This window comes from Larimichthys crocea, chromosome XXII (genome assembly GCF_000972845.2).
Source record: "Larimichthys crocea isolate SSNF chromosome XXII, L_crocea_2.0, whole genome shotgun sequence".
Taxonomy (NCBI): domain Eukaryota; kingdom Metazoa; phylum Chordata; class Actinopteri; family Sciaenidae; genus Larimichthys; species Larimichthys crocea.
This window is the reverse complement of record NC_040032.1, coordinates 18,674,043-18,689,824: the sequence shown is the minus strand read 5'-3', so window position 1 is coordinate 18,689,824 and position 15,782 is coordinate 18,674,043. Positions and strand designations below refer to the sequence as shown.

The window sequence follows — 15,782 nt, the reverse complement described above, 5'->3', positions numbered from 1 at the left end:
TAAGACGGTTTTGTCCATAATGAAGATAAGTGATAGATATGCAGCTCCACAATTTTGAGTGGAGTGCCAGTGTCACTGAATGAAGCACTGCCAGGTTATTTAGAGCCAAACAGAGCCTGATGTCCTGTTGAACAGGAGCCAACGCCCTGAAAATAACACTAATATGCCAAAGACAGAGCCGGGCCAATATCATGTTTTTCAACTTATAACCCCATCACAGTCTGTTAAGGTTCCTTCCCCTTTTATTTAGATTTAAAGATTATATATAAACTAAACACGATAGTTCATAACAGATATTAAGTTCTTATATAGTACACACTATAATGAGGTTTGTGATATAAACCATTTATTATATGTGGTGGTGGGAGTAATATTTATATGGTGTTATATATGGTGTTATAAGTAAATAAAAATAAAGAGATTATTTTGTGTGCAGTCTGTTGTACCAGAACAAAAACAGAAAAGTCATATTCAATCTTAACAACTTTGAAAATTCCTGAGTTGATACAAAACAATATTTTAGGTTTGACAGATTTTTATTCCCAAGACGTTTTTTATTAGCACAACATGCTGATGCTTTGCCCTCAACATCCAAACGTTTTATGAGCTCATTTTGCACTGCAAAGAAAAGCACTTGAGAATTGATTTAGCTCCCGTAGACGCGTACAAGGCTAGACATTTAGATGATAAGGTGATCAAATGCTTATAGCAAATGCTCAAGGCAGATTGAGTCCATGCCTGCATAGGAAAACACCAGGGGATGAACCAGCGGGCCTGGAGGAAATATAATTTTGAAGATGCTGAATCAGAGCTGAATTAAGTTGAATTCAGTGAAGTTTACAAAGTTATGAAGTGAGTTAAAGTTTCAAAGGATCAGCTAATTTTTGGTCACCTCAGAGTTTTCTCAGGTGAAGCTACATCTGTCACTATGAACACGTCAGCACCTTTGACAGCATGACTGCCTCTTATTAAAGGGGAACTCTACTGATTTTACACATGAGGATCGGGTTTCTCGCCGTGGAGAGAACTACTCTGCCTGTGGAAACACTTTTGCAAAGTTTTCTGTGGGCTCTGGAGGAGCTTAGAAAACCTGGACAATGTCTTTGGGGTTTATCTGAGCTTTGGCTTGGAGCAGTCCTCGGGCGGGCATTATGGAAAGTGTAGTGTACAGGGCTTTGGGAGTTTGACCATCTTATGCTGCTTTAACTTAAACCATGCTTTTTAAATCTCTCACAAGTCCCTGAAGTTTATGGAAGCTCAGTGCTAAATAATTTCAGTAGACCAAATATAAAAGAGAAATCCACAGACAAACATTAAAGGATAAGTCTGGTGATATATAATATTCTACTGTCTGTGTAGCTACAGTTACAGTTGTTGTCTAAAAACTATTAATAGCACATCAAGAGTCATATCGATGCAAGCTTCTTCCTTAAGATGAACATAAACATTGTGCTAATGCTGAAAATACTCACTATGCGTAACAAATGCCTTACTTTTGCCACTTTGAATAATGTTTGCTAAAAAAACCCAGCTGTTTTTTTGGACCTGTTTCCTGTGGTTTAACTGGCACTGTGCAATTAGATTTACACATAATAAAAATACAAAGGATTTAACCTTTGAGTACACAGGTCCTGAGAAATTCGAACCAGTTACTTTGCAACTAATCTGTAGGATTATTGTAGGAGGCGACATATTGTAATCTGAAACCTGATTTTGTTCTTTTAGCTGACAGCTAATCTCTCTCAGACTGTGTCACTCACTCCTCTCCAGCTGCTGGTTAGAGTTAATGATGGAAACTTATCAAACATCGCACTCATACTCCATCAAGAGTCATTTACGCCACACATCATCTACCAGATTGCCAACAGAAGAGGGTGGGGAGGAGGTAGATGTATGTTGTTGTCATGATATCTTTGCCACTGGGTAACAAACACAGCATGTTTGTAGCCCAGTTGTTAAGAACTTCTCATCTAAATGACAATCCCAGTAGGTGGTAAGACATAAAGAACTGATGGTCAGAACCGGCTTAATGACAGTATCATCAGTCTAAATGAATTATCTACAGCCATATTACAATACTACATGTCTGACGTGTTTCTTACTCCTCCACTAGTATTTCCCATGGGTTACGTACCCTTTAACAAGCGCAAGTGTGTATTTTCAGGCCCATCAATATCAGTGTTCCTGGTCTCTGCTGGGCAGCAGATGCCAAGCTAGCTGGAGGTGGAGGAAGCCCATGGTGTCATGACTTCTCCAGCCCCGCGGGGGGCTTTGCAGAGTCAGAGATCTCGTCTCCAGCTCGTCAACCATACAACCATACTGTATTTTTGGATGTGGTTTCCAAAAAAATAAATAATAAAAATAGTTGTATTGACTCTTTCAACTAAATGTATGTAGCTAGCTGACATACTGTATGGGCTCTTAAGAGACACACGCATGCAGTAGATGACTGTGCAGCATTTCAGGACACATCACTTATTAAATGGTGCTCTGGATGGGGTCTGTTATATCAATATGGCTGCATATTAGATGAGTATGACATATGTTGCAACTTAAACAAGGGACTAAGCGCTCCTCCAGCTCTTAAAGCTGTACAAACACACTTTATGTAGCAGTTACTGGCATCTTTTAGATGACACGCATGTATTTGCAGAAAGAGAGAAATGAATATGTCCCATAAAAGTTTTAGAGGTTCTTTGTTCTGTCACCAAAGTCTATAACAGAAAAAGGCAACAAAATATGGTTCACAATATAAAATGATGTATGGTTCTACAGCATCACAATAGCAAACTCTTTTTCATCCATTTACTGTCACTTATTCACGTCAGGGTCACTTTCACTACAGGGCAAACAAGGCAACCCAGACATTGGTTTCCCTGGCAACCTCATCCAGGTCTTCCAGTATCCATGGGGGGTTACCCTGCCAGATGCCCAGACCACCTCGAATGACTCCTCTCAATGTGGAGAGTCTGCAGTCTGGCGCAAGGGTCTGCTCCTATCACCCAGCTACAGGGAGACATTAGCTAAGATAAGATTCATGTTTTCGTCTCTACCTCGAGGGATGCTGCGAAGTTTTGCTGATGTTTTGCTGTCAAGCTGAGAAGTGCATTTAAGTTCAGCTGAAAACCACTTCCCAGAACACAAGACTATCACAGAGAGCCAAGAGTCACATTAGAAAAACTTGAGGAGAAATCTCACTTTGAATTGTACCATTCTTTCACAAAAAAAATATCTGCTGTGTAGTTCTTGCTGTAATTCAGCGGCACAACAGCCCCATGCAGGTGCTGCTTATCAGGACCAAAGTGAATTGAATGTCAAATTCCTCTGGGAGACAAACAGATGGACTGAAGATGTGAAGTGATACTTCAAGTCATCTTCCAGTCAATCTACAAAAATCACACCAGTAAAACCCAAATGTGTTGGGGCTTTATTTTGGTCACGTAATATTCACTACCAACAAATCATTGTTTGGAGCATAATGCTGGCTGCCACAGATAATCCCCAACAGTAAGCAAGATGTCTTCATTTGAATTTGATTCAAGTTTTTTATTACGTTGAGTGTTTTCCAGCAACAAACATGGTTTTGGTCCAACTTCATCACATTTTAAATTGTCAACAGAGGACTTCCAGGTATGTTTGAGACTGTATTTGTTGTAATTACATAAAAAAAACTAGCTAAATATGAATACATGCAGTAAATACACTCAGACAATGAGTTGCATCAAATCGCCTAGAGTACTACTAGTATAATACTGATGACTGATAGTCATCTCTGCTTCTCACATCAACCAGAAGGATGTTTGCCAACAGCTAACCACAATGTTAACCTTTATCATCCTGAACCAATACCATGTGGTAAGTCAGAGAGTCAAGAGAGAATCCAGTTCTTGCAGTGCATGGGATACCGTCAGTATGGAGCATTGACATGCCTTTATACTAAAATTGCAGTCGTAGAAGAAGCCCTATGGGGCAGATTCCAAGCCCTTAACTTGAGCTGCAGAGGTAGATCACATTACAGCTTTCATCAGACACGTCTTCAAAAGACACTAGCAGTGTCTGGCAGCCACTAAATTGCCCCAAAAGTCAACTCTGCACCGAGGCTCCTTAATAAATCCTGTCTGTGACTCGGACATCACCCTTCAGTGTCAGATTGTTATCTGTGAACAAAGCCAGTTATCACATCCCATGTCAGGTGACATTTTACAACAAAGCCAACTACATTTCACCGTGCAAGCTCTGTTATAACTAAACATCTACTGCACAAAGCTCATGTTACTCCATCTGTGTGCTGTGGTGTCCATGCTAAAGACTTTCACAGTTTTTGTTTGATCTATTCCAATTCAAATTCAGCTCATATCACTTTAAACTGCCAGGCGTCTGTTGAAAATTCCTCCCACACATCTACTCTATGACTTCTGGTCACTAGATGGAGGGTGACAAAATGCATACAGACTCAGAAAATACAAGCTTTCCAAATCAAACTCAATAAATATGTATGTATATGTTTTGCCCAAACTGATCTGTTACAGAAAGAACAGTAAAAAATATGGTTGCATATCGGGTAGTTCATAAAATAAAGTACCAAAAAAGTATCAAAGTACTGAAAAAACTGGTCAGGTCCATCATCCTGTTTTTTATTCTATAATTGATCAATTCTGATTGTGGTTTCTGATGAAGTAAAAGATCTTGCATGCTGCCTGTGTTTAAAGATTGAACATTTTAGAACTTTGGGCTCTGAAATGAAACAAAAGAAGACAGAGTAAAAGTTCAGTCTTGTCCTTGGAAACAGATGTGGTTGAAAGATTAGGGTAAAGAACTGTTGCCAAAGAAAAAGAACAAGTTATCAGGAAAAAGTATGGTCTTATCTAGTCATTTTGAAAAATTCTAAACAATACCCGGTCACAGTGATAACCACACTACAGATTTAAACCAACTTGTGTTTAGTGCTATAACAAATAGTCATTTAATGTATTAGTTCACTGGCAGAAACTCAATAGCAAACATTACCACCTGAATATCCTTGGGTTTTGGGCTGTAATGGCCTTTTTTTTATCCAACTTTCTGATCGAACAATATACCACTGAATCCAGAAAATAATCTACATAGGAACAAAAATATAATAATATAATGAAAATCCTAAATATTTGTAGTCCTACATGTGTTACAATGATGCAGAGAAACAGAAAAGCTGGAAATATTCTAGTCAAATTCCACTGCCCGATCAACAGTTGCTGCTGGTTCTCCTTCGCCAGCTTATTTTCTGCCTTTCTTGGTCCTCCTAAGGGACACTTAAACAAAGAGATGAGCCCTCTGGGGAATCTAACAAACAAATGCCCCGCAACCACAAACTAAACAACAGAAAAAGACAGAAATAATTAGGCCTGCGCTATGAATCAGCTGAGGGGGAGAGTCCCACACAAAGCATGAAATGTGAGTTAAATCTGGCCCTCTACCATTGCACTGATCGCTGAGCCTCAGGGGTTGGGATAACATTTACAGCACTGACACAAGACCCTGCAATCCTGCTTTGCGCATAATATCATACACAGACATCCCCTGTACTCCCTCACACAAAGTTTATTCTAAAAAGCACACAACACTGAGGGTGTTTTTCTTATGTTAACTAAATAAACTGGGTATTGAGGAGTTTCTAAACCTAAAGATGGTTTCCTAGGTAATAGTAATGAACAGACTAATCAGAAAAAACACTGCCAGATGTATGCCAGATCCATGGCATGGCACAGCCCATTAGCACAAGAGGCAAACACCATGAAAGACGTTCTGGTCCGCCCCGAGGTCGTCATGAATATTCATATGCACATGTACACACTGAACACAGAGATGTCTTTTCACCATCAAAGTCAGCCCGAATTTAAAACTGACTTCATTTTAATTTGACAACAGATGTGAATGCAAGTTGATGTGACAAGCTACTGACTGGCAAAGTGCCAGACGTCATGAATTTTATCATTTAATCTGGATAGACATGAGAAAATAAATGATATATTGTCTAATAATGTGATGTGATGGTAAATGTAACACATTTTTTAAGCAAAGTTGCCATGTTGGCAACATGGCTTTTTCGGTTGGCCCACCCGTTTGGTCCAGAGTGAAATATCTCAACTACTGGATGGATTGCCATGAAATCTGGCACAGATATCCATTGTTCCCAGTTTATGTATCTTAATGACTGTGGTGACCCACTGACCTTTCCCCTAGCACCACCATGCAGTTGTCATTTGTGGTTTGGAGGGAAATATCCTGAATATTACTGAATGCACTGTGATGAAATTTGACTGCGAAAGAAACAACATTCCTGTCAGCCTCATCTGTGCTTTTTGTTTAGTGCTAATTAGCAAATGTTATACAGTACTAAACATTATATCTGTTTATCATGTAAGAAATAAGAAAAGTACAGATAATTGTTAGCTGTTCTCTTTAATGGTGAATAATTAATATATAATAAAAGATTCATATATGGTTACATGTATGCTGGTTGGTCATGAAAAGAGAAATGCATCACTACGTCTCGTGTTTGAGCAAATCCATCTGTGATAATGCAATGTTAAACTAAACAGAAAACTGATCATGTGGAAAGTTTTCTGAAGTGGCGTATCCACACATTTCTCATGTCTCAAGTGTCAAAACAATACAGACTCTGACACATAAAGAAGTTATATTTGGTGGCTGTCATAATAAATCACCTTCATTATCAGCTTTAACAGAGCTTCTGTGCTCTTTGACCTTTAAATGTCTGGAAAAAAGACATTACCTGTTGTATTTACTATTTTGTTACTTCCGTCATATGTACTCATGATATCACTCTGCAACTTAATCCTGCTAATGAGCTGAATGCTACACTAAATATATTTTTGCAGGCTCCAGGTGACAATGACACATTGGTTGGTTTGGCAGTTTGACATATCCCCGAAGAGCAAGAGAAATCAGAGGACTTGGCATTCCTCGGGACAATGACGTGGTCTTAAGGGGAAGCCTTGAGCAAATACTCAAGACAAGTTGGTGGCACCTGCATTGTTCCAAAAAGACACATCTCTCATATCCATTACAACAGAGCAGACATAAAGCTCCGAGTGAGACATATAACGAATGACATAGTGCTGTGGTCATATTTCATACACACCTAACCCCCTCAGGATTTAAAGGGGAATCCTTGCTTTCCACCCACCAGCAGTAACAAGAGTTCACTATGGAATCTTTTTATTATGGACATCCTCCCTGATTAACGACGCAGGCTGAGTTATTGACCCTCAGAGTCATGATATTAAGCTATGCTAAGCTAACTAGCGGTTGTTTCAGCAGGCTGTGGTATTACATATTTCCCAAAATAAATATTTTTTCCTTTAATAACAAATTTAAGTAGAGCATCGTCAAAGAAATAGTATCTTACTAGATTTATCATCTTTTCAAACTTTCATTTGTCCATTAGTTTCCAATTCATTTTTCGACATTATTATTCACCAAATGTCCAAATATGTAGCTCACAGAGATCTAGATTGCTTAAATGCCAGGTAAAAAAAAAACACAGCTTCAGAGCCAAAATTGTAATTGTTCTGAAATCAAACTGGTTTTGTTTGGCACCAGGATCTCTTGTCCTTGCTGGTTTGGACACTTTAGAAGTGCAGTTTTCCAGTTTATAAGAAACTGTTGATCTTTCCATGTGGGTGGTATGTTATGTAGTGCCAGCTTTATGTGCCAAAGCTTGATCAACTAAGAAAGCTGACATTACATTATTTTAATTTTTTCTTATTAAAGAAGCTTACAAAGAAGAAGGATGGTGAGCTCTTTCGCTCCAGCACCATATCACACGTTTGTTAAATTAATCCCACCCTTGATTTGCATACAACTCTTTCCAACTTGTTGACAACAACAAGAGCAAAGTAAATATTCCCAGGCTCAGTCCAAACAAAAAAAGGCAAAGGAGGGGGCATGAGAGAGGTGTGTGAGGAGACACAGGATGGGGGACACAGCTTAGAAAAGGCGGGAAGGAGGCAAAGACCATTGTGGTGTACAATTTCTCTGTAACGTGAGCCCCTGCTTGTTGCCCCCACAGCAGAATGTGCCTTGTCCGATGGATTGGGCGTCAGGTGTGTGCAGCTGCTGGTTAAGCTCTGTTTGCAGACCAAAAAGAGGGAGAGAACTGGGAAAAGGAGGAAGAAAAGGCTTCTCAATGAAGGCGATACTGGAGGTTTTTTTGTCTCTCCCTCTGGCACTGATGGGACTGCTGCCAAGACTTGGATTGTGGCCCAAGAGACTGCCATGTGTCCCACAGATGGGCCTTCTAAATATGAAGGGACGTCATGTACAGATGGCCAATTTTGCCTGTGCAGAGTTTAGAGACAAATGGCAAAACTGCCAAAGACTGAAATTACTACTAATGAATGTCTTATTTTAAAACAAAGAAAACAAGATGGCCTTCAACATACATGCACACATCTCTAAATATATGCACAGTCTCACGATATACTTTCATATATTAAGCCTAAATAATGAGTGACAATGACAGTGTGTCAAAAGATGTTCACAACACTAAATAAAACAGGGTTGATAACATTAATCTAAAGAAAAAACGAGCAGAGGAGCTGCATGACAACAAAGGCCATGTACAACGTCATCTCGCAACTAAATTGATTACGAGACGAGACACATGAGGATCTGTCTGATCCAGCTGAGGTGACGGTGACTGATTTATAGTCGCTCGCCTTGTGGTAATTAATCAGTTGCATGCTTTTAGTGCGGATGTCGTTAATTCAAACCGCCGCATGTGGTTTTTTATGCACTTCTGCAGGTCACCCGTTCACAACGCAGTGTGTTTGGGATAGGTGTGAGGCTGTTTATGTTATTGTGTTTGGCCAACTCGGATTCCACATGGTGACTGTGGCAAAACTCCAGATGCAATACAGTGGTCCCTCGTTTATCGCGGGGGATACGTTCTAAAAATTACCCGCAATAAACGAAATCCGCGAAATAAGTTTTACAATTATTATACATGTTTTAAGGACGTAAAACCCCTAACCACACACTTTTATACACCTTTTTACACGCATTTTGTACAGTACTCCCTTAGTTAATCAGGACACAGAACACATGTGCGGTTCTCCCTTAGCCAATTTAGGACGCAGAACACAATGTGCGTTCATACTGTACAGCACGCTGTAAAAAAAATCCGCGAAACAGCGAGTCCGCGAAAAGTGAACCGTGTTATAGCGAGGGACGACTGTACTTGTTGCGAGGAAAGTAACAAAGTACATTCACTAAAGTACTTGAAAACTTGAGGAATTTGTGCTGCTTTATACAAGTATATAAGCACAATGCAGTTTTTATACACTGCATGAAACCACCTAACAGTATATCAAATAGGTAAAATAAGCTGTACCTCAGTTAGCTACAACATTGAAATACAGCTTAGACGTTAATGTTATGCATCCAATAGTATTTTGGATGTTGTAAAGTCTGTGTGGATGCACTGATACATGTAAACACAGAGAGATATTCTCCCACACAGGAAAACACTGATTTCTCCATGAATGTTAAGTTTAGTTAAGACAGATATTATGCATATGACACTGTGTAGCAAAAATAATACTATCCAACCAGGCAAAAAAAATTCTTCTATGTTCATCACACTGCTCTTACAATACTGTATACAAATGATCAATGCAGTGCAAGCAGTGCAGCCAAATTCAATATCTGGGATTCAAAGACTCTCTCAGCACTTGCCGAGCACGATGAGGGAGAACTCTATGGAACCCTACAGCATTTTCAATCCTTTTGGAAAATAAATCCAAAAAAAGCCCTTGGTGTGGTGCTGGAGACGTTGTTCACGTTTCTGATGCTTTGTGTGATAAAAGTTTGGCGCTCTGGCACTGCTCCATGAAGAGCTCTTCATCCCCTGAATGCACATGGATGTCATGAGTAATTTCCTACATTCCTCTTCTTGATTTGAGTTTGCTTAAACAACTGTCACAAGCTCCTCAAACAGGTTCCGCCTTCTCTAGGGCGCATTGCTCACTGTATAGATTTTTCAGCACGCTGGATGATGGGCTTTGAATAACACATAAGTCAGGGATGTTTTGGAGAGTTCTACAGCACCAGGAAGGTAGTCAGTCAATAGAGTAGAAATTCCCTCCCAGAAGACCAGGGATCAAACTACAGAGGCAGCTGTTGGATATAAAATCCCACTCAGACATCAACCATCTACTGACTGCAGCGATACACCAGACATGCAAGACAAGGCTCTTGAAAACCCTTCAGTTTAGGCTTAAGGGTGGATGTCAGCTCTACTCCTGCCAACTAAACAGCTACAGCTTTGATTTTCTAAAACACGTCTTGGATCTTCAAAGCATGCACAGGCTTTAGACCAAAGACTGAACCAATAAACACTGAAAAAATGTGCTTTTAAAACAAGGTACATTCAAGTGAAATGATTTTTAATATTGAACCTCTTCTTATAAATCAATGTCTGCTTTGAATCCTGGTGCAGTTTTATAACAAAAACAAACAAACTTGTGTTGGTGCACACTTCAGACCTATTCTGTCTCTGTCTCCCTGCTTTGCAGGAAGCACAATGCCACTCTAATTATCTCTTTATCAACACTAACAGGAAAGAGGAAACATTCAGACTGAAAAGATCTGCAAAATGCTTTATTTCTTTTTCTATAACATCCGCTCCTGGCAATTAAGGAAGATGGAAGATGGTTGTCTTGGTTAAATGTGAACAAGACAAGACTTGAAGTTTTTGAGACTTTGAACTTTTTTAGCATTGAACATAAACCTTAACAAAGTGTGCATGTCCAGCAGACACTGTTGAATGCCTGGAAACAAAAGCTCACAGGCTTGTATAATCAGTAACAGTAATGAAAAGAGTGCATTCAATAGCATGTAAGGTATTTGATTGTTCGCCTTGCTGACATACATGCATTGAATTAGCTTATGCCTAATCCTATATAGCAAGGCACTGTTATAATGCCGCAGGGATCAAACAGCGCACTCTCTTTAATGAAAACAATGAGCCAATGCATTAGATTATATGGCTGTCATGCCTGGCTATCACTCAGACAAACGCACTAATCCCACACGAACAACTGCAGCCAACAGCTGCACACTTCCTGCTGCATTCAGACAAGCCCAGCAGCAGAGTGGAGGCATTCTCAGGCATTCAGCCACTGAGACGGATGAAGAAGAGGTCAGGGAGACCAGCCATTATTTACATGAGGAGATTGACTATCCCTGGGATACCTTATGAGTCATTTCTGGATGCTTCACTACTTTACTCGCTACTACAACGCATTTTCTTATCTGGTTAATAATGAATGATAAACAAGGTCACTCACAGACTAACAAGAACATGACTAAGAAGCGGACCAAACAAAACCCAGAACTATTTACAGCATAGTTACTGCTCTAAAACTGCAAAGTGCAGTTTTTCATTAATACAGTCTGACCCTGTGGTCAAAAACAATTTGGATCTCATATATTTGATCTGATATATAAGTGGCAGTTTGAGTAACTTAATGTAATTAAATGTATTATTCTTAATTTAATTTTAGAATATCAATAAATCCATATAAACCTCAATGAATAACAAAATGAATTACTTCCTATGTTGAGGAGAACCACACAGTCATAACATGATGTGTAAGACTAAAATAGTTTTAAAATGTCTCATAGCCCAAGCTTATATCTTCAAATTGCTTTGCAAAAGATACTCAGCTGATGATGATATATGATGAAATTAATCAGAAAAGCAGGAAATTCTCACATCTGAGAGCTTGAAATGATTTGATCTTTTGATTGTGACTTGATTAATCCATTGAGACCACTGTTGTATCTCATTTTCAACTAATGAATTACTTTTACTAATCATTTCTACAGTCATTAACCATGACAATCACCACGTGCCTAAATATTAAAGTCAGTATTAAAGTTGTCAATGGTGCATGAATTCTATCAATTGTATATGTGTGATACCAAAGCTGTTTTGAATGGTCTGAGTCCAAACACTGTTAAAATGTCAAACTGCCCCTATATCATCACAGACAGTGTCTACATCAGACACTGCATTCATCAAACAATGTGAGTATCCTGCTGTGGATGTTGTATTTTCACTAACGGTGGATACATTAACTACTACTAAAATATGATCATAGTCACAAAAATATACTTTAATTCTTAGAAAAGGTTCAATATTTAAGTAAAATGGGCACATTAAACAATACTCAAACAGTAGTAAATGGTGCATTTGTCAGGGACTATTTTCAGCTGCGGATTAAAACACATTTGGCGTTCTATTACATGTTTATAGCAATACGGTGATGTATGTACTCAAAATAAACTTCAGTGGATGTGTTTCATAGTTATGAAGGCACATGCCATAGTTAATGGACAACAATAGAGCTCTGTGGTGCACAGGAGTGAGACAATGTCATTGATTTGCTTTGGATCTTTTCATTGGATATTTATATAACAATATGGAAAATGTATGTATGACTATCACCGACCTTTAGAGACAATTACACCGTCAGCTGTCCCAACATAGTATTGTTATTGCCAATAGGCATTCCTCCTCTTTGGCTGAAACGTTATCCTAAGTATCACTGCTCATGTTACCTATTGTTGATGTAGCAGTTGACATAACTTTCTGGGGTATTTCTGATTGACATTCCGACAATGCGAAAGTGCTTTTTTAAAATTTCATGCTAAACCCCAAACACTTTGATTTATGAACAAGTAAAAACATCACATCCTACTAAAGCAATATTAAATTCCAGAAGAACTGCAGGCTTGAACTGGCTTTGTGTCATTACAAGTGTCTTGTATGTGCTGTTCTCATACTGCATTGTGAATCATGTATCTACATATTTATTGAACTGTTTGTGTGACATGACCCTAATTTCATCCTATACATCAGCGGGCCTGGAGGTTTTCCGCAACAACAAAAGAAGACTGTAAGGCTCAGTCTTGAAATGTACTAGAGGATAAAATCACGTTTGGTTAAACATATTTCAGGATGGCATGAACTAAGTAAGCACGTTCTCCGTATCTACTTTCTGTTCTGTAAATGTCTGCGTAAAAGCTCTCCCACTGCTCTGATTTACTGCACAACCACACCGCCCGCACCACTTGCTCATTCCTGTAACACAACATGACCATCATACTGATGAACACTGGTCTGTGAAATCAATAGAGGCTGCATCGTCTAAGCTACATGTTTGGGTTTCTTCTTATACTCGGGATGGGTTTATTTCCATGCAGCAGAAATGCTTTTAGCCACAAATTGTATTTGAGTAAGTGCTCTTCAGGGCCCATTAGAGAGCAGATCAGTTCTGACAGAACCTGGTTTAGAAGCTCTTTAGAGAGGACGGGGTCTCTATCTCTAACCAGCGACCTAATCCAAAAACAGACAGCTTTACTCTGTCTCCAGAGGAGGTAGGATTAAATAGAGGTAACCCAATTAAGACAAGGCTGATGGGCTAAAAAACAAGGATTTAAGAGAAAAAGAGGTTTAATGTCAAGACAGAGTGAGTGTTGTCCTGTTGTGAGATGCAACATGGTGGAGGATGGTTTACATTGAAGTCTTTGCGGTAAAGCTTGAGTCAGGTAATCCATCAGCAAACATGCCTTTAAAGGGACAGTTCACCCCAAAATCCAACACACATATTTTTCCTCTTACCTGTAGTTCGTTTTATCCCTCTGCCAAGTTTTGGAGATATCGGCCATAGAGACGTCTGCCTCAGTGACATCAATGTCTCTTTCCATAAACATGACCAGGGTACTTTTAATAATCCGCAGATATTATTGTGAGTTTTATTTAGGAACATTTCTTGTATCTATATCACGTGAGTTTAGCCACTGCCACTCCCCTTTAGGAGACTGGCAGCAGGTCCACTTTCTATTGACTCCAATGGGAGACGTCAACGTGAGCAGAGATTGAGCTATTTTTTCACCTTAAATAAATATTGGGACTCATTTTTTCACAAGCCATATATCTTCAGAACATTCCGACACTAAAATAACGTTTTTCACACAGACAAATTAGGAGAAAATTAACATGGAGTCGCTACTAAAAACGCTCAATAACAACTGCACTGAAATTTAAATAACTTTCTGAACCGTCTCTGGCACAACACCATATGTTTTCATCCATCCACAGGGATATTCATAAGACTTGCAAACAAGTTTAGGAAGCCACTCCCACTTAGGAGACACAAAGTGTATACAGATGAGAGGATACGAAGTCCAAAGATGTGACCTTCTGACGGACATAATGTATTATTAATCAAGTAATCAAGGCAGTAATATTTAGATGAGTTAGGAATGAAGTCAGTTATTAGTTAGTTAGGTAACTAACCATTTTATGGACCAAAAAATGAATCGATTAATCGAGGAAATTAATGGATAATGGCAATATTGGTCAGTTGCAACTATACAACTCATTGAGGAAAGGTGATAATAAAGTGATATAAAGTCACACACATATTAGTCAGTCTCCCACTGTTCAACTCCTTGTAAAACAAGCCTCTCCCATCACATTGCTATTACTGTCTCCTTCTCCAAGGCTCAAACACTAACCATGTCCTGCTTTGGGACTCTTATTGTGGTTCTTTAGATGTTTACAGCAGTCTTGTTAAACCTTTAATAACTTATCCAGACTGTGTCACACAACAGTAAAAAAGAAAAGAAAAAAAACACACTCACACCAGTCACAGGCATGGTGCATGATGCTCAAACGTGCTGTACAGCTACGTGTTGGTAGGTTAATTGGTCCGCTAACAGCATCAATTACGCAGTAATTAATTACACCTTTAAACATTTTTTACGACGACTCTAGACTGAAAAACAACCAAAAACAAAAAAAAAAAATAGCAGAGGAGATGTTGAAAAAGTGTTACCAGTTAAACATGTGCTTGTTACACGAGATGTAAATTAGCTTTCAAATTCATTACCGAGGCGAATGGCGACTAATATGCAAACGCCATTAACTGCACACGAGCGAAAAATGCACTTTTATTCGAAAAAAAAGAGAAACTGCGCTCGCCTTAACTTAAAAAAAATAACCTTTGTTAGTGTCGTTTGGTTTGAGCATCCACACACGCTGTATTGTCATTCAAACCCGGCTCTCCTCCTTCACTAAACTTAAACTGTTTTATTAAAAAAAAAAGAAAAGAAAAGAAAAAGGGCACAAAAGAAGCGAATTTAATTTAGTTTAACTCACCGCCCCAGTTCAGGAGGCAGATATGAAGAAACAGCGGTAGAAATGTTCTTTGTAGGAAAGCCATGTCTTATTGCTGCTTGTCGTATCCAGTCCAAAATAATGTGAAGTGAAGTGGTGTGTCGACGAGAAGTTAGCCAGGAGACTGAGGAGAGGAGAGGAGGAGAGGAGGAGAGGGGAGGAGGAGAGGGGAGGAGGGAGCTCAATTAAAGTCTCAGGCTGGCGGGGTCCTCCTCCGCCTATTGTGGGGCTTTGCATGTGTGTGTGCGTGAGTGTGTCTATGTGTGTGTGTGTGTGTGTGTGTGGTAGAAGCAGCTTATCAGTGTGTTTTTCTGCCACAAACTACGTTTCCCAATACACACAGCGACTTTTTCTTGGTTTAAAAACTCCTCAAGGTCACGATAATAAGCCTACCTTATCACGTCTGCACACCTTTTAGCCGAAATCACATGGCATGTTGGTTGAATTCGGCTTAAAAACTTTATTAGCATTTCCACAGTGGCTAAAGGTAATGGATGCATTCATACCTGAGGCTAAAATTTAATATTTCAAG

General features: G+C 39.2%; 1 protein-coding gene across 3 annotated transcripts in view; it reads right to left on the bottom strand.

Annotated features, from left to right (window-relative positions):
• Window positions 1–15,460, bottom strand: part of mcama (melanoma cell adhesion molecule a) — a 44,953-nt gene extending 29,493 nt beyond the window's left edge. The window contains exon 1 of one of the 3 annotated variants that reach the window (XM_019274781.2): window positions 15,233–15,460. In XM_019274781.2, the coding sequence (XP_019130326.1) occupies window positions 15,233–15,296 (64 nt within the window). In that variant the 5' untranslated portion in view covers window positions 15,297–15,460. The remainder of the gene's footprint in view (window positions 1–15,232) is intronic. The other 2 variants (XM_019274784.2, XM_019274782.2) reach the window with 2 other exon arrangements.
• Window positions 15,461–15,782: the final 322 nt, after the last annotated feature.